The sequence below is a fragment of the Pseudochaenichthys georgianus genome, chromosome 7 (genome assembly GCF_902827115.2).
Source record: "Pseudochaenichthys georgianus chromosome 7, fPseGeo1.2, whole genome shotgun sequence".
NCBI lineage: Eukaryota > Metazoa > Chordata > Actinopteri > Perciformes > Channichthyidae > Pseudochaenichthys > Pseudochaenichthys georgianus.
In genome coordinates, this window is record NC_047509.1 from 27,442,853 (window position 1) to 27,461,866 (window position 19,014).

The window sequence follows — 19,014 nt, forward strand, 5'->3', positions numbered from 1 at the left end:
GTACACCATGTACCTCTGAACTGTAGTGAGTAGAAGTACACCATGTACCTCTGAACTGTCGTGGAGTAGAAGTACACCATGTACCTCTGAACTGTAGTGAGTAGAAGTACACCATGTACCTCTGAACTGTAGTGGAGTAGAAGTACACCATGTACCTCTGAACTGTAGTGGAGTCGAAGTACACCATGTACCTCTGAACTGTAGTGGAGTAGAAGTACACCATGTACCTCTGAACTGTAGTGGAGTCGAAGTACACCATGTACCTCTGAACTGTAGAGTAGTAGAAGTACACCATGTAGCTCTGAACTGTAGAGTAGTAGAAGTACACCATGTACCGCTGAACTGTCGTGAGTAGAAGTACACCATGTACCTCTGAACTGTAGTGGAGTCGAAGTACACCATGTACCTCTGAACTGTAGTCGAGTCGAAGTACACCATGTACCTCTGAACTGTAGTGAGTAGAAGTACACCATGTACCTCTGAACTGTAGTGGAGTAGAAGTACACCATGTACCTCTGAACTGTAGTGAGTAGAAGTACACCATGTACCTCTGAACTGTCGTGGAGTAGAAGTACACCATGTACCTCTGAACTGTAGTGAGTAGAAGTACACCATGTACCTCTGAACTGTAGTGGAGTAGAAGTACACCATGTACCTCTGAACTGTAGTGGAGTCGAAGTACACCATGTACCTCTGAACTGTAGTGGAGTAGAAGTACACCATGTACCTCTGAACTGTAGTGGAGTCGAAGTACACCATGTACCTCTGAACTGTAGAGTAGTAGAAGTACACCATGTAGCTCTGAACTGTAGAGTAGTAGAAGTACACCATGTACCGCTGAACTGTCGTGAGTAGAAGTACACCATGTACCTCTGAACTGTAGTGGAGTCGAAGTACACCATGTACCTCTGAACTGTAGTCGAGTCGAAGTACACCATGTACCTCTGAACTGTAGTGAGTAGAAGTACACCATGTACCTCTGAACTGTAGTGGAGTAGAAGTACACCATGTACCTCTGAACTGTAGTGAGTAGAAGTACACCATGTACCTCTGAACTGTAGTGGAGTAGAAGTACACCATGTACCTCTGAACTGTAGTGGAGTCGAAGTACACCATGTACCTCTGAACTGTAGTGGAGTCGAAGTACACCATGTACCTCTGAACTGTAGTGGAGTCGAAGTACACCATGTACCTCTGAACTGTAGAGTAGTAGAAGTACACCATGTACCTCTGAACTGTAGAGTAGTAGAAGTACACCATGTACCGCTGAACTGTAGTGAGTAGAAGTACACCATGTACCTCTGAACTGTAGTGGAGTAGAAGTACACCATGTACCTCTGAACTGTAGTGGAGTCGAAGTACACCATGTACCTCTGAACTGTAGTGGGGTCGAAGTACACCATGTACCTCTGAACTGTAGAGTAGTAGAAGTACACCATGTACCTCTGAACTGTAGAGTAGTAGAAGTACACCATGTACCGCTGAACTGTAGTGAGTAGAAGTACACCATGTACCTCTGAACTGTAGTGGAGTAGAAGTACACCATGTACCTCTGAACTGTAGTGGAGTCGAAGTACACCATGTACCTCTGAACTGTAGTGGAGTCGAAGTACACCATGTACCTCTGAACTGTAGAGTAGTAGAAGTACACCATGTACCTCTGAACTGTAGAGTAGTAGAAGTACACCATGTACCGCTGAACTGTAGTGAGTAGAAGTACACCATGTACCTCTGAACTGTAGTGGAGTAGAAGTACAAAGTAGCAAAACATTGAAATACTTAATAAAGTACAAGTATCTCAAAACTGTACCCCCGTATAGTACTTGTTGAGTTTATGAACGTAGTTACACCAGTGGCTATACAGATAGAAAAACTAAGCCTTGCACAGAGGCATGAAAATACATTTTCAAAATGCTCAACTGTGCTGCCAGAATTATAAACTGACTGCTACACAATTAAAATAAATGCTTTTATATATTTCTATGAGATGTGACTCTTTGGCGTTTCTGTTATTACCTGCTGCTTTAGTTGTTCTGCCTGCTAAAATCTTCTGTTATTCCTCATTTTAAAGCCGATATTCCGTGGGGTCGGGGGGCTCGGATCCTTGTCACCTTTTTCATACCTGATGAGTTTGCATCCCTGACTACAGTTGCTTTCGCGTGTAGAAGCTAGTAAGCCTACTATTTGATTTGTTTTAGATAGGCACAACATGTTTCATATGCAAACCTTATTTTCCTGTTACATGTTCAAATAAACCATTTTCAGTGGTAATTTTTTTTTGGTCATGGAAAATTAGGTAAAGGTCATTGAGAAGTCATGGAAAAGTCATTGAAAATCATTGGTGAAAAAGTGTACACACACACACACACACACACACACACACACACACATGCGTGCGCGTACGTGAAGTCTGCGAGGTTGATGAATGAATTTTCTTCTTCTTTTATCAATGAGGTCAAAGAACAGTATTAGATAACAAAGGCATATCAGTGAAATTAGTTACTCATCAAAAACTGGGAGAAGTTTGAGACCATTAGAGGGTGTGTCTCATATCCTCATTATCCAACTGGCAATTACTGGTCATCTAGTTGAGCCTTAAATAATAATTTATTGTCAGTCTTTGATCCGCAGAGAGGAGCCAGTGTGAGGACAGTCAACCATTACGTCAACCGACCACTACAGATTGAGAATTGGCAGCTTAAGAGCAAACCATCACACAGTGATGTTTCCAACTTAACAGAAATGACTGAAGTGCTACATTTAGTCAAGCTAAAAATAACTTGAAACAACTAATGTGCTTTATTTTTTGTTTTGTTTGCAAATGTAGTATTTCCAGCAAACAAAGTGTCAAACTATTACATTGGTAAGACATTATAAAATGAGTTCAAAATGTTGAGATACTAACTAGTACATGTATGTTTATCATGGATAACTTCATCATCTTATATTGAAAAAGTAGAAAGGGATTCAAAAGTATGAAGTAGGTGTTTTGTAAGAAATATAATTTGTTGCATGAGCGATTGTTTGATTCTCAGACAAAGAAGAGCATCAACTGCAGTAACTCAAAGGTAATATTAGGTCAAATGTCCCACCCACACCGTTTGATTGACAGGCAATCTGTGGGCATTTTGGTGCAAAATCAACATACTAATTAGTGCCAACCACAATAATCAAGAATGCAAATCAATCATTTACGAGATGTTTTGGGGTGTTTAGCTAAAAAGAACTGAAGATGACTTTTATAATTCCTTCACCTTGCAGAGTCCTGTTTTGGCCACAGAGTCCACGAAGGTGACAGAGCTGAGATCTAGAACCAAGCAATGAGTGTGTGTCGTCGTCTCTGCTGATGAGGGGGAGGAGGAAGAGGAGGAGGGGGGAGGTAGAGGTCTGGACTCCAGCAGGGTTCTCCTTCTGACCACGACTCACTTTCTGGATGTGGGGAGGAAAAGTCAAATTTATCTCAACTCTATGACTAAACATCAACTCTTGATTTTATCTGAATGATCCTCTTTTATTTCATTCAGTGTGTGTGTGTGTGTGTGTGTGTGTGTGTGTGTGTGTGTGTGTGTGTGTGTGTGTGTGTGTGTGTGTGTGTGTGTGTGTGTGTGTGTGTGTGTGTGTGTGTGTGTGTGTGTGTGTGTGTGTGTGTGTGTGTGTGTGTGTGTGTGTGTGTGTGTGTGTGTGTGTGTGTGTGTGTGTGTGTGTGTGTGTGTGTGTGTGTGTTGGCACCTGTCTGATCTGTGGGAAGACCAGTTCTGTCACAAACGAGCTGAGGACCAAAGTGCAGAACACGGGAAACCAGGGATAGTCGGTAATCAGCTTTATTGATGGCAATAGGCTGGTAGGAGACAAAACGGCAGATAGTAGGCAAAGGGCTGGTCGGGGACAGGCGAGGGTTCCAGGAGAAAGCAGGACGGGAGTCGCAGGTACAGCACGGGTCAGGGAGCAGGCGAGGCAGGCTGGTCAGGGACAGGCAGGGTCGAAACCGGGAGAGCAATCTGAAGGGTAATGCGGGAAAGACTGGCATGCTGCAAAGTTCGATCTGGCACTGAGGTGAAAGTGAAGTGGGCCTAAATACTAATGGAGCTGATGGGTGCAACAGAGTGAGAGAGAGACAGGGTGTGACTACCAGGTGACTAAGGAAAGTTAATGCAGAAAATAGGTGAGTGAGAAAGCAAACTGTGACAGAACCCCCCCCTTAATGGACGGCTCCTGACGTCTAAGAACATTTCTAGGAGAAAAAGAGAAAAAAAAAAAAAAAAAAAACTATATATATATATATATATATATATATCTAAGAAGAATAGACAAAAACCCTACAGACAAAGGGTGGAAGGTGGAGGTATGGGGAAAGGCTAATACTCATCTGAGAATGCTCTCTCGGTTTCTCCCTCCTGGAAATCCTCGTCCTCCTCGACTGATGACGCTTCCCCCTCCCCCTCGACGAAGCCTCTGGTCTGTAGCGGACGAATGCCCCCTGGCTTAACGCCTGGTTGAGCGTGGGTCCTAGAAGGCTGCTCCGCGTAACGCAGGTGGAAGTCTCGGATGAGTTGAGGGTTGAGGATATGGCGAGCAGGAATCCACTGCCTTTCCTCGGGACCATAGCCCTCCCAGTCCACCAAATATTGAACCCCTCTTCCTCTGCGACGGGAACGGAGTAGACGATGAAGGGTGTAGGTAGGGCCCCCATCGATCATCCTAGGGGGTGGTGGTGGAGGGGCGGCGGGAATCATAGGACTCTCCCGGACAGGTTTAATCCTGGAAACGTGGAAGGTGGGATGGATCTTCATGTTCCGGGGCAAACTCAGTCGAACTGCTGCGGGGTTAATGACCTTGACAATCTCGAAGGGTCCAATAAACCTGGGTGCTAACTTTTTAGACTCCACCCGAAGGGGAATGTTCTGAGTGGAAAGCCACACACTCTGGCCTACCTGGTACACAGGTGCCTTGGTGCGTCGGCGGTTCGCTGATGTGGCGTACCGGTTAGCAGACTGAAGCAGAGTTGTTCGAGCCTGCCTCCAAGTCCTCCGACAACGTCTGATGAAAGCCTGGACAGACGGGCAGGTAACCTCCTTCTCCAATGCAGAGAACAATGGGGGTTGAAAACCGTATGCACACTGAAAAGGGGAAAGACCAGTAGCGGAACTGATGAGGGTGTTGTGGGCATACTCCACCCACAGGAGTTGTTTTGACCAGGTTGTGGGATGATCGGAAGCCATGCAGCGGAGAGTGGTCTCCATCTCCTGATTCTTCCGTTCGGTCTGGCCATTGGCCTGTGGGTGGAACCCGGAGGTGAGACTGACCGTCGCCCCGATCAGTTCACAAAACTCCCTCCAAAACACAGAGGTGAACTGGGGCCCCCGGTCAGAAACCACATCAGTCGCCAGTCCGTGAATGCGAAAAACGTGGATAAGAATCAGTTCTGCCGTCTCCTTAGCTGACGGGATCTTAGGCAGGGGTACGAAATGAGCCATCTTACTAAACCGATCTACCACCGTCAAGATGGCAGTATGTCCGTGGGACGGTGGTAGACCAGTCACAAAGTCCAATGAAATATGTGACCAAGGGCGACGTGGGACCGGTAATGGATGAAGGAGTCCCGCTGGCGCTTGATGAGATGGTTTGTGCCGATTGCACACAGGACAGGCGTTCACAAACTCCCGAGTGTCAGCCTCCAGCGTGGCCCACCAGAACCGTTCTAGAACCCTCCCCTTGGTACGTTGAATTCCAGGGTGGCAGGAAAGTCTGGATCTGTGAGCCCACTGAAGCACCTCAGCCCTCAAAACCTGAGGCACAAACAAACGGTTGAGAGGACAAGAACTCGGACCGGGTTGGTCCACCAAAGCGGTCTTAACCCTCTCCTCAATCTCCCAAGTGAGGACGCCGATCACCCGAGGAGCAGGGAGAATAGTGTCCGGAATACCCCAGTTGTCTCCCCCCCTCTCGAACTGCCGGGACAAAGCGTCGGCCTTAACGTTGCGTGAGCCCGGGTGGTAGGAGAGGAAAAAATTAAACCGGGTAAAAAATAACGACCACCTGGCTTGTCGGGGATTCAGTCTTTGGGCCGACCTGATGTATTCCAGGTTCTTATGGTCGGTCCAAACCTGAAATGGTTGTTCTGTCCCCTCAAGCCAGTGTCGCCACTCCTCCAACGCCAACTTGACTGCTAGAAGCTCCCGATTCCCCACGTCATAGTTCCTCTCCGCCGGACTCAATCTCCTCGAAAAGAAAGCACAGGGATGGAGCCTCTGGTTCTCCCCAGAACGTTGCGACAGGATGGCCCCCACCCCAACGTCAGAAGCATCCACCTCCACCACCAACTGACCAGCAGGATCTGGTACCTGCAGGATAGGAGCCGATGTAAACCGGCCCTTGAGGTCCTGAAAAGCCTCCTCGGCTGCAGGGGACCATCGGAACGTCACCTTGGACGAGGTCAGGGCGGTGAGCGGGGCGGCCACGGTGCTGTAGCCACGGATGAACCGTCTGTAAAAGTTGGCGAATCCCAGGAAACGCTGCAGCTCCTTCCGGGAATCAGGGACCCGCCACGAAGTAACCGCAGAAACCTTAGAAGGATCCATCTCCACACTTCCTTGACCCACGATGTAGCCGAGAAAGGCGACCGAGGAAGTGTGAAACTCGCACTTCTCCGTCTTGACGAACAGCGAGTTCTCCAGAAGTCTCTGGAGGACCGTCTGGACATGATGGACGTGTTCCTTGAGGTTCCTTGAAAAGATCAAAATGTCATCCAGATAAACAAAAACATAACGATCAAACATGTCCCGGAGTACGTCGTTCACCAATGCTGGGAAAACTGCAGGGGCATTGGTAAGTCCAAATGGCATCACCAGGTACTCGTAATGTCCTGAAGAGGTGTTGAAGGCGGTCTTCCATTCGTCCCCCTCACGGATTCGTACCAGGTGATACGCGTTTCGTAGATCCAGCTTAGTGAAGATTGTAGCCCCCTGTAGTAACTTGAATGCTGACGAGATGAGTGGCAAGGGATAACGATTATTCACCGTGACGTCGTTCAGGCCCTGATAGTCAATGCAGGGTCTCAGGGTCTTGTCCTTCTTCGCCACAAAAAAAAAACCTGCTCCTGCGGGTGATGTGGAAGGACGAATAATTCCTGCAGCCAGAGAGTCATTGATGTAAGTCTCCATGGACTTCCTCTCTGGTGCCGAAAGCGAGTACAACCGGGCCTTGGGTGGAACTGCTCCTGGATGTAGCTCAATGGCGCAGTCATAGGGCCGATGAGGTGGGATAGATGTCGCCTTAGCCTTGCTAAAAACCTCCTTAAAGTCCAAATATTCTGCCGGAACCCCAGTAACATCCGGAACCAGGTTCATATCCACAGATAGTTGAGGTGCGGAAGCCTGCTTGAGGCAAACCTGATGACAGGAGGAACTCCAACCTAAGATAGACCCAGTTGCCCAGTCAATGTTTGGGTTGTGGCGGCGGAGCCACGGATAGCCCAAAATCAGAGGGATTTGGGGGGACCGTAGCACATGAAACTGGATTGTCTCATGGTGGTTCCCCGACATGAGCATATGTACCGGCGTCGTCTGGTGTGTCACTGTTCCCAGTAGGTGACCATCCAAAGCATTAGCCGGTACCGGCTGGAGCAACCGAACCTGTTGGATGCCCAGCTGTAGTGCGAGCTCCTCGTCAATGATGCTGACATCTGATCCGGAGTCGATAAAAACAGCCAGAGCCTGAGATTTGCCTGTCAGGAGGAGTTGAGCATGGCACAAGGGTCTTAGATTGGGGATCAGCTCAGAGGTTTGGCCCACCAGTATACTCCCCATTACTGATGAGCTCTGCCTTTTACCGGACAACGGGAAACCATATGTCCAGCCTGACCACAGTAAAGGCAAAGATTACCTCTTCGACGTAACTCCCTCTCCTCAGAGGTAAGACTGGTACGACCAACTTGCATGGGCTCGGCCTCCCCGTACCGTGAGTCAGAGTAGGAAACCGGAAGTCGAAATCTCCCTAAAACGGGAAGTTGTTGTCGCGAGCAGCGGCCCGCCGCTCGCGTCTGTTGCTCTCCTCTCCGGGTCTGGATTCGTCTGTCAATCCGAGAGGTGAGCTCAATCAACCCATCCAAGGAAGCAGGGAGATCATAGGAAACCAGCTCATCTCTCATATAATCCGCTAATCCTCTCAGAAATGCGTCACACTGCGCCGGCTCGTTCCAGCTGCTGCGGCGGCTGCTGGTGCGGAAGTCAAGAGCGTAATCCACCACCGTGCCGGAACCCTGGCTCAAACTCAGCAGACCCCCGGCAGCGTCGGGACCCAGACGAACGGAACCGAACACCTTCCGCATCTCCGCGGAAAATGCAGCAAAAGAGGCGCAGGCTGACGTCTGCTGCTCCCACTCTGCAGTTCCCCATAACCGGGCTCTTCCCGTCAGATGATTAACGGTGAAAGCTACACGAGCCGCCTCGGAGGCGAAGGTGTGGGGCTGCAGTGAAAACAATATGGAACAGTTTGTGAGAAAAGGACTGCATCCCTCCGGCTCACCAGCGTAGCGTTCCGGCGTTCCCACACGAGGCTCCGGAGCGTATCCCGTCGGGCCCGGGGCTGGAGCGGGCATCGGAGCTGCGGGCGGAGGGGCGGTAGCAGCCATGGTAGCAGTTAGCTGTTGTACCGTGGCGCCCATCTGTTGCATCTGGGAGGTAAGGTAATCCAGCATTTGTCCCTGGGTTGAGGTTGTCTGGTGGGTCTCGGTAGCTAAGGTAGCTATCGTGACCTCCTTTCTTTGGATGGCATCCTCAACCCTTTCAAAGCGGTCCCTAGGAGACCCGGTGTTTGCTTGGTCCATTTCTGGCCAGATCGTTCTGTCACAAACGAGCTGAGGACCAAAGTGCAGAACACGGGAAACCAGGGATAGTCGGTAATCAGCTTTATTGATGGCAATAGGCTGGTAGGAGACAAAACGGCAGATAGTAGGCAAAGGCCTGGTCGGGGACAGGCGAGGGTTCCAGGAGAAAGCAGGACGGGAGTCGCAGGTACAGCACGGGTCAGGGAGCAGGCGAGGCAGGCTGGTCAGGGACAGGCAGGGTCGAAACCGGGAGAGCAATCTGAAGGGTAATGCGGGAAAGACTGGCATGCTGCAAAGTTCGATCTGGCACTGAGGTGAAAGTGAAGTGGGCCTAAATACTAATGGAGCTGATGGGTGCAACAGAGTGAGAGAGAGACAGGGTGTGACTACCAGGTGACTAAGGAAAGTTAATGCAGAAAATAGGTGAGTGAGAAAGCAAACTGTGACAAGTTCAGAGTTGGCAAAAATAAATAGGACTGGAATGGGAGAGTATGGTCACTCCAGGGACTTGCTTTGCCTGAAAAACATCAAGAACAACAGAGACACACGCAGGACTTAATGTTGCACCTGCATTTTACAACTTGGCTCAATAGTGACACCCTGGATCAGAATTGGCAAAATATGTTGCATTTAAAGTCTGTATTTGCTACCCAAATGGCACAAACCGAGTAAGGAATTAAACATTTGAAATAGTCTTTGACACATACAATATACCACTTTGAGAAATGTCTACTTCAGGGACACAACAATCTGAAGTTTAAAAAAGCTGTGGCTATCGCATCAAAGACAACAAAAAAGAAAGACAACAGAATGAGGGAGAACTTCTTCAGAGATATCCGCAGCATGCACCACCACTGATGTATGATGGGTATTTGACAGAGGGGAGATCAGGTGGCGGGAACAGAGCGGCGATGTTGACAGGGATTCTCTGCTCTGAGCCCAAACAGATTGCCTTTGGTGACAGTTCAGGGTTTTGATGTGGGACAGATGGCGTTTCTCAGCCAGGGATGCATTCGAGTGTGTTTTGGCTGCGCGACAGAGTGCTTCATTTATGAAAAACGGACCATCACAAAATAATTGGTTGTGTTATTTGGTGGAAGACACCGTGTTTTGATAGCTTGCAACATATATACTTCTCAAACTGGTTTATATTTATGAATGCCTTTCCATTATGTGAAAACATTGCATTTACTCAGAGTGACAATGATCTACACGCCTGCACGTTACTACACATCAGATGCTTGCTGTGTGAATGTGCATTTGCATTGCAGACGATGTGCTCTAGTTTAATAATGAGTGTGTAACGTGTGCAGATAAAAGACGGGACCGGAGAAATGATTATTGACTGTTTCACACTGATGGCAGTTTAGATATGCTACTCCACAGCCTGCGATCGGCTCAGGTCATCAGGTCAGTGTGAGTCATCTTTCTATCAGTTCGGGGTCAGGAGGAGACAGGCTTCGGCATACTGAAGGTGTATTGTGGCCTGCTGCGCAATTATGAGCTGTAGCAACATTACATTCACACAGTGCCATGATGTTGTTTTATAAGACTGACTGAGGTGTTTTTAACCCTTTGCTGCATTCATTTTCTCCAGTGTCAAGTGTCTGCCCCCTATTGTCCTATTCATTCCATACTTATTTATTATTATGGAAGAAATGTATGGTTGCACAACAGGAACATATAAGTAAAATGTGCGTGTTCTAGGATTAGGGGCCCAAAGAAGAAAAATGAAACCAGCTGCTACAGTATATGGGAATGCTTCACGTTTTCTCCATTGAAAAGGCCCCCTGGGGCATCTTACAGTGCACTTGAGGATTTATTATCCACCATAAAATAATCCAAGAGAGCACTTCTTCTGATGTCTGACATGGGGGCATATGGTATCCAGATGTGGTTTTCCATGCACACATAGCTTCTGACAAAGCTGTGAACTTTGTTAGCCCTTTATTGATTGTATTCCTTTAAGAATCCCTTAACATCTGTATGGCTTATGTCATCCACTTTCTCTATAACTATGACATAATGAACCCTTTTGTGGCAAGATTGGAAGTCCATAGCTTTAGAAAACTGACTATAAGGAAAATCACTATGATGTGTTGAGGCTGGTGGAGAAGGACAGAAACTCACCATGTTCATCCTATAAACCTTAACACAGGGAAGGCAGAAGAAAGACAGAAAGAAAAATGATGCAAATTCTGAGTCTGCATTCAAAGCGTTGTTTTTGTCTCTCATTTGACTTCCTAATTACCTTCAGGCTTTACTTTGCTCTACTTATTGTGAGCAACATCAAACTTTAATCAAGAGGTTTCTTCAAACAGGTTTTTGGGAACTTGCTGTGAGAGTTGTGAGACAGATTGAGTTTACCTCAGCGTACAGTCCTACGTCTCTGTAACAGTCTGTACCGGGAACACCACCCAAAACAAGAGTGGAGGAGCTAGAAGAGAAGACAGGATGAGAAGACAGGATGAGAGACAGGGGGTTATTAATGAGGGTGCGCGTCTGTCTGGGTGACAAGGGAGAGGAGCAAAGAAATCACAAAACTTCTTAGATGCATGAGAAAATATAATTAGTAAAGTAATTAGTAAAATGAATGAAAACTAAATAAATCTACACAATAAAGCTTTAGCACATACAGTATATTTAGAACACGATTCTCAGTCTTAACCCCTATATAATCAAATATAATCAAATAATTTGTATTTATTTATTCAAGGGGATGGCTGTTTTTTTCTTTTCTGACCCAATTTGATCCTTTAAGTTACGAGCTGGCTTTTTTAAACTTTAAGGCCACCACTGCCCACCCTGATAATGTATGCAGATCCAAAATTAAATAAAATAAAATAGTAACTAAATATGCTAATAAAATAAAAATAAATGTCACAAAACAAAATATCTTTTAGAAAGAATAGTGTTTTATAATATTTTTTATAAAAGGATGTTTATTTTCTATTTTAGGGACTTCTATTTCATTAATCAACATTTATTTATTTCAGGGTATTTTATATTATAATTCCATGTTTCTTTTTTTAAGTAGACTTTTATGTCAAAGCCATATTTCTTTATATCATAAACATATTATTTTTAATTTTCTTTCAAATTGAATGAAATGGCAACCAATACACATACCGTCTGATAATTATTAAACAGTAACTGATGTGAAATGAGCTGTTGAATGATACTGACTGTTGAGTCCTGTAGATGAGTGTGAGCAGAGAGAAGACCACGGCTACAGCCAGGTCCAGGTCCATGTTGAACACCAGCGTGGAAATCAGCGTGAAGACCCACACCAGCTTTAGAGAGGAGGAGAGGGGGGGGGCAGTGGTGTTTGTAGCAAGGAATTTATGCTATGAGTTTAGATAATGATGTTTGTGTGTGTGTGTGTGTGTGTGTGTGTGTGTGTGTGTGTGTGTGTGTGTGTGTGTGTGTGTGTGTGTGTGTGTGTGTGTGTGTGTGTGTGTGTGTGTGTGTGTGTGTGTGTGTGTGTGTGTGTGTGTGTGTGTGTGTGTGTGTGTGTGTGTGTGTGTGTGTGTGTGTAGCCCACCAGGGGGGTATACTACGAAGCAGGATTTTCGCTTAGCCGGCTAAATTCAGGGAAAACTCCGGCTTTCCGGTCCTACGAAGCTGGTTCTCTTTTTAGCAGGCTAGATCTCCATGGTAACTTATGCTTAGCGGCTAACCTGGTCGGGACCAGGTTAGGTTGCAGGCTAAGAGCTCAACTCAGTGAAAGCACCGCCTGCTGACCAATCAGAGCTCAGTGTGCGGAGTTTAAAGCGATCAAGTCATATTACAGGAGAAAGGAAATACAGAAAAACTGCCGTTGCAGGAAAGACGGCCGGCAAAAATCACCGACTGTGTGAACGTGAACATGAATAGAATATCACCTCCATCTTCAGAGCAATCTGACTATTATAACATTAGCGTTAAGAAAGCTTACTTAAATATCGGCCACAACATAAGTAACCGGATCAGAGTAACATTAAGTACAGTCCGCGCATTTCACTTCATAATGTATCATATATTTCCTTATCTGAGTCAGCTGAGCCGTATCTGGCCGTGCAACACTCACAGTGTCACATACTGGATGCAGAAGTATTATTTTAAGCAACACATTAAGTTGACGAAACACTCGAGACAAATGTAATTGAAGTCAGATCGTGTCTTAGAGACGGGGCAGTGATATCATAAACCTGTTAATGTACGCATTCAAACACTTTTTCTTTTACCAGCTGTATTCACCTTGCAGGTGCAGCTCTGTGGCTTTGATCCTGGATAAAGTGTTTAAGTCATGGATGTTTAAAGTTTAACTTCTTCATATAAGAACTATATGTTTATAGTTGACTTTTCATTCAGGAAGTAGCCTATGACGCTGTGCTGTCAGTGCGCTTCTCCATGTTTGTGATTGGTCGAATGCTCCAGATACCACCCCTTTCATGTGAACGCGCACCTAACTAGATAGGACACGGCTGGCTTGAGCGATCCACTTGATAACCCGCGTCGTAGTACAGTTTAGCGAGAGCGCGTATGTTTTGGATTAGGCCAACCGGCTAACTCAAACATATCCAGGTTAGGTTGAACCAGCTTCGTAGTATAGGCCCCTGGTCTAATCTGTCAGACTTCCAGAGCACACACACATCTTTGAACTGAGCCAGTATGCCCCTCAGGTTCACCACGATGATCACTGCCAGCACTGCCTGGAACAGACAGCAGTGTGTGACTGAACTAATATGAGTCATCCTGAGGGTTAGTCTCTTCCAGATGGAGCGTGACTCGACTTTTTTTTCAAATATCTTCACTGATTTGCTACATTATTTCATTGTCATCTATGGTGGTTTATGGGAAGCCATACAGGCTGGAGAACTGTCAACACACACCTTTTGTTACTTGATTAACAACACATGTGATTAAGATACATACTCTTTGTTCTCCAATATGAGCGTTACCTTTGGCAGCTGCTCGAAGAGGTGACCGATCTTCAACAGGATGGTCAGAATCAACAGAGCTGATACCAAACCAGCCATCTTAGCATAGGATGAAAAGCACAGAAAGAAAAAAAAACAACATTGAAGAAAATAATGTGTAAAAGAGTCATTACAAGAACTTCTTCTCGAACTCATTTCAGAGCAAAAGTGAGTTTGTGTTTGTGTTTTTAATTGTCGTTTGGAATAGAATAGAATACCTGCGTTTTGACACCGATGCTATCCTGGACCATGCTGCGAGAGAAGGAGCAGCTGACAGCGAAGCACTGGAACATCGCTCTGGTGTTACACAGACCCAGAGCCAGCAGGTCCTGACCAAGAGACACACGGCAGGTATTTTAAAAGACGGTAAGCGATCTGCTAAATATTCTATGTAAATGTCGCTGTGGATCGAGGCCTCTGTATAGCATTTACTGCCAAAATGATCCTTCCTTAAAGGAATGGTCCACTCATTAGATAATTAATCAAAACTTCAGTATTTAGTGAAACGTTATGTTTAAACCCTGAAGAAATCAGCGATATTCCCCGGTAAATAATGATTTTATAGCTCTTTTTTATCAAGACCTGTATATTCCGTCTGGCCGCCGCCATGTTTGCCATTTTCAGTAGTCACGTGATGGTCGTGACGTCATCCATGCGTTCACTTTGTCAACACACGGAAACATGGCTGAATATTTGAGTTCGGACTCGTCAGCAGAGGAAGACGTTTTGATGTTTTATCAGTATGACAATACGACACCCTCTGTCCTAAGACCCTCACATCGTACAAGGAAAAACTTCCGAAGAAAACCCCCAGTTTAAAGGGAACATGGGAGAAACCTCAGGGAGAGCAACAGAGGAGGGATCCCTCTCCCAGGACGGACAGACGTGCAATAGATGCCGTGTGTAAATTGAAAAGATAATACATTTGCAACATAGGTAGTCCAGATGTTTGGAAATGCATGTGTGTATAATGGGAAGATGATATAAGATACTATATGTATGCATGTAGTACCACCCTTGCTAGCGATTCCCTCTCTAGTTTAGCATACTCAGCTTCGTTGTCCCTGGCCATAGAATCACGATTTTATGGGGCCGGAAAAACTGGGGGGAAATACACACTAGCCGGTCCTACGCTATATGGAAAGGCCACCAAAAACTGTCCTGGCCTGGACGTTAAAACGGGACTAGCCGCTGCAATGGAAATGCGCTATAACATACCTTATTCTTACTCCGAGCACTACTTCTGCTCCTCCGTCGCTTCACACTTGCAGAGGGCGATTTCTCTACTGGCCGAACTGGTGTCCTGGTCGGTGATGACACCAGAAAGACCGATGGTACTGCATCTCCATTGAGTAATGGTTGTTCTTTAAATCCCATGTTATGTTTGATCATACTCTCAGAGTAGTCGTCCGGAAATGTGAAATGTTCGCTGCATACATGAGCCTGTAAATCTCTCGGTTCGGGCCGGCCACATTTCGCTAGCCACTGCCTCTGAATGTACTTCTTATGCTTACCTTTTGGCAACAGATGGAACCGAGCATTCCGTGGATTGTTCCTATCCGAATTATGGCAATATTTCGCGATACAGTGAGGCATATTTGAAGAGAGAAACTACAGTAAATAACATGGAGATCAACGTGTCTTCGAAAACCAAACGCATGGATTACGTCACGTCCGGGAAATGGCGGCGCCCACAGTGTTGATGTTATTTCGGTATATAATCAGTTTAAAATCACTGATAATGTCATCGGATTAAAAAAAAAAAAAGAGAGACTGGCAGAGACTGGTCTGTTTTATCGGATGATAATTTAAAAAAAATGAGTGTCATGAGCATACCATTCCTTTAATAAGCCTCCCTTTGAATTACGAACTGTTAGGAACGTGACACAGGTACTGGAACTCAAAAGCAGGACTAAAAGCAGGTTTCAAAAATCGAAAAAGGTCTTTACTTCTAGGAGCAACAGCAACTCACTCACAGAGGCACAATGTAATAAGAGCAAATCAAAACCACACAACTAAGGCTGCGGCCACACAAGGACGAATTCGGTCGTTTGCGTTACTGTTTAGTGTCATATAGACCGTTCGGCCACACGAGGACGACCGAGCTCGCTGCTCGTTCACAGCTGCTGCTCGCTGCTCGTTCACAGCTGCTGCTCGCTGCTGCTCACCTGAGGAACAGGTTACACGCCGTCAGCGCTGAGACGTGATCCACCTTTGCTTAGTTCCGGATGTGAGCCACGTTCAACCTCATCCACCACAGCGGACCCGAGTTCCACTAAAGGCTCGTCGGGAAGGGTTTCAGGAGCCACTCCACACTGGGCGAATCACTTCTGGGATCCTACTTTTGCCCGCCGAGTGGATTTAGCACGAGAGGGAGCAACTCTTGCAGAGATAAAGAGTCGGAAGTGTGGTCCCGGCTCTCCTCTCGCCACCCTTCTCGTCGCTCCTCACACCGCGTATCGCTGCTCCTCTTGCCGCTCCTCTTGCTGCTCCTCTCGCCGCTCCTCACACCGCGTATTGCCGCTCCTCTCCGCGCCTGTGCTACCGGCGGAGATGTAAAGTGGATTAAATAGCCGGTGTAACGCGGTGGGATTTCTCTACTCTGCTGTGCTGCTATAGCTGAGGCCTGGTTCCACCTTGCTCCGGGAACAGCGTGGATACTGTTGTGCTGGACTGGGAGAATGGCGGGTGTCGTGTTTCTGCTGTGCCTTTTCTTGGCTGTGCTGGACAAGGAGAAGATCGCTAGTCGTCCTGAACAATCTACTGGATTCGGGTATGTTCTGCCGCCCGCAGTGGACATCCCCTGTACAGTTTCGGAGGTGTTGCACAAACAATTGCTGGTTGCACTGTCGCGGACATTCATTTCGGAAAATGTTTGTCTTTCTCACATGCCTGCCACGATGGTCCTTCAGAATTGTTTTTTAAACTCTAATCTCACTTTCGCGAAGTTTACTGGTGACTCTAGATCAGCTGACAATGTATGTGTGTTGATTAAGAGGAAAAGGTGCTTGGTATTTTTATTGTTGTTACTATCAGGAAATGTACAGCCAAATCCGGGTCCACTGAGCAGTATTAGTCAAATAGCTACTCCTGCTGATCTTATATCTAGATCTGAGCTAGGTTTAATTCATTTAAATGTGCGTAGTCTGTTACCTAAATTAGATTTTGTCCGTATTTGGGCGAGTTCGACTGATGCTGATGTCATTGTCTTATCAGAAACGTGGCTAGATAAATCCATTTTGGCCTCTGACATTTACATAAATGGTTACAGTGTGTATCGTACTGACCGGCCTAAAAAAGGTGGTGGCGTTGCCATTTATGTGAAAAATAAGTTTTGTGTAACTAATATGGTTTCCAAATCTGTTAGTAAACAGCTAGAATTTTTAGCCGTGAATATTGAGGTAACAAAGGGTCAACAGGTCATGGTGGTGGGCTGCTACAGGGCCCCTTCGGCTGTCAAGGACTCTTTATCGTCTTTGGAAAAACTGTTATCGCAACTTTCCTACAAGGAAATAGTGCTGCTTGGTGATTTTAATTGGGACTGGTTAACTTCTGTGTCAGAGGATTTTAAAAACCTGTGTACCTCATTGAATTTTACCCAGATTATAGACAGTCCTACTCCCCCAAATATTAAGTCCCCAAATAAATCCTCCTTAATTGATCTAATTTTAATCTGTGGGAGTATTTGCTAATGATGTGAGTGACCACTGTGTTGTAGCCACAATTAGGGACACTAAGGTCCAAAAGGTTAAACCACGTGTCATCACAAAGAGAGACAAAAAACACTTTGTGGAGCAGGGTTTTTTACATGATCTGTTTGATTTTGATTGGGGTAAAATCAATCTGTGTGCTGATGTAGAAACTGCATGGTCTTATTTTTATCTTGGTTTTATGAAAATTATAGATAGACATGCACCTCTGCGTAAATTTAGAGTGAAGGGACGAAACAATCCCTGGTTTTCTGCTGAGCTGTCTAGTCTCCTTCATGAGAGAAATAATGCTTGGGCTAAGGCTAGGAAATCAGGCTCAGAGGTAGAATGGCTACGTTTTAGGCAGCTAAGAAATAGCTTCACATCTCAAATAAAAAGTGCTAAATCAAAGTACTATTTGTCGGTTACCACAGAAAACCTGAATAATCCTAGGAAATTTTGGAAAGCCATAACATCGATTTCCACTGGTGATATCCCAAATGAGCTACCTCCGTGCCTCACCACAGCATCTGGCATTATATCAGACAGGGCTACTATGCTAAATTGCTTTAATGAGCATTTTGTGTCTTGTGGCTCTCTGTTTGGCTGTGTGGCTCCTGTGAACGCTCCAATCCTTGACTCTGAACAATGTGGTCTGGAAAACCCTTTCAGTTTTACTCCTTTAACTGTTGGTATTGTTCATGAAGCCTTATCTAAGCTAGATCCTAGGAAACCGGCTGGCCCGGACAACTTAGAACCTTTCTTTTTAAAGATAGCTGCAGATTGTATTGCTCCACCTCTTACTTCTCTTTTTAACCTCTCCCTCAGCACGAACACAATTCCAAAAGTATGGAAGTCTGCTTATGTCTTGCCTTTACTGAAAGGAGGGGAGGCAACTATTTTAAATAACTATAGGCCAATCTCTAAATTGTCAGTTCTGGCTAAGGTTCTTGAACGCTTAGTGAGTGAACAAGTAAAGGAGTTTTTATGTATAAATGATACCCTGTCTAAACATCAGTCAGGATTCAGAAAGAAACACAGCACAATCACTGCCACAATGAAAGTGGTAAATGACATTACTACTATTTTAGATAATAAGCAGAGTTGTGCAGCTCTGTTTATTGACCTTTCCAAAGCGTTTGACACCGTTGATCATCTCATCTTAAAGCAGAGGCTACTCAGTATTGGCATATCCAGCCTTGCAGTGGGGTGGTTTGTGAACTACCTCTCTGAAAGGTCCCAATGTGTTCATTTTGATGGACTGTTTTCTGAGTGGTTAAACATTTCTAATGGTGTACCACAAGGTTCTGTTTTAGGACCACTTTTATTCTCCATCTACATCAACAGCGTAGGTGATAATGTGGATGAAGCTACTTTACATTTTTATGCGGATGATACTGTGATGTATTGTGCAGGTCCCTCCATTCAGGAGGCTGGTGTTAAATTACAGGCTGTTTTTAACACTATTCAGACTCAGCTCTCTGAATTAAAGCTTCTTTTAAATGTGGATAAAACCAAGGTAATGCTCTTTTCAAAAGCA

General features: G+C 45.7%; 1 protein-coding gene across 1 annotated transcript in view; it reads right to left on the reverse strand.

The window, feature by feature from the left end:
- Nucleotides 1–9,275: 9,275 nt before the first annotated feature.
- Nucleotides 9,276–19,014, reverse strand: part of LOC117448903 (solute carrier family 26 member 6-like) — a 35,799-nt gene continuing 26,060 nt past the window's right edge. The window contains exons 11-17 of the mRNA XM_071203584.1: nt 15,865–15,953; nt 14,004–14,114; nt 13,768–13,845; nt 13,422–13,518; nt 12,011–12,116; nt 11,192–11,261; nt 9,276–9,341 (exon numbers count right to left, since the gene is read on the reverse strand). Of these exons, the coding sequence (XP_071059685.1) occupies nt 9,276–9,341; nt 11,192–11,261; nt 12,011–12,116; nt 13,422–13,518; nt 13,768–13,845; nt 14,004–14,114; nt 15,865–15,953 (617 nt within the window). The remainder of the gene's footprint in view (nt 9,342–11,191; nt 11,262–12,010; nt 12,117–13,421; nt 13,519–13,767; nt 13,846–14,003; nt 14,115–15,864; nt 15,954–19,014) is intronic.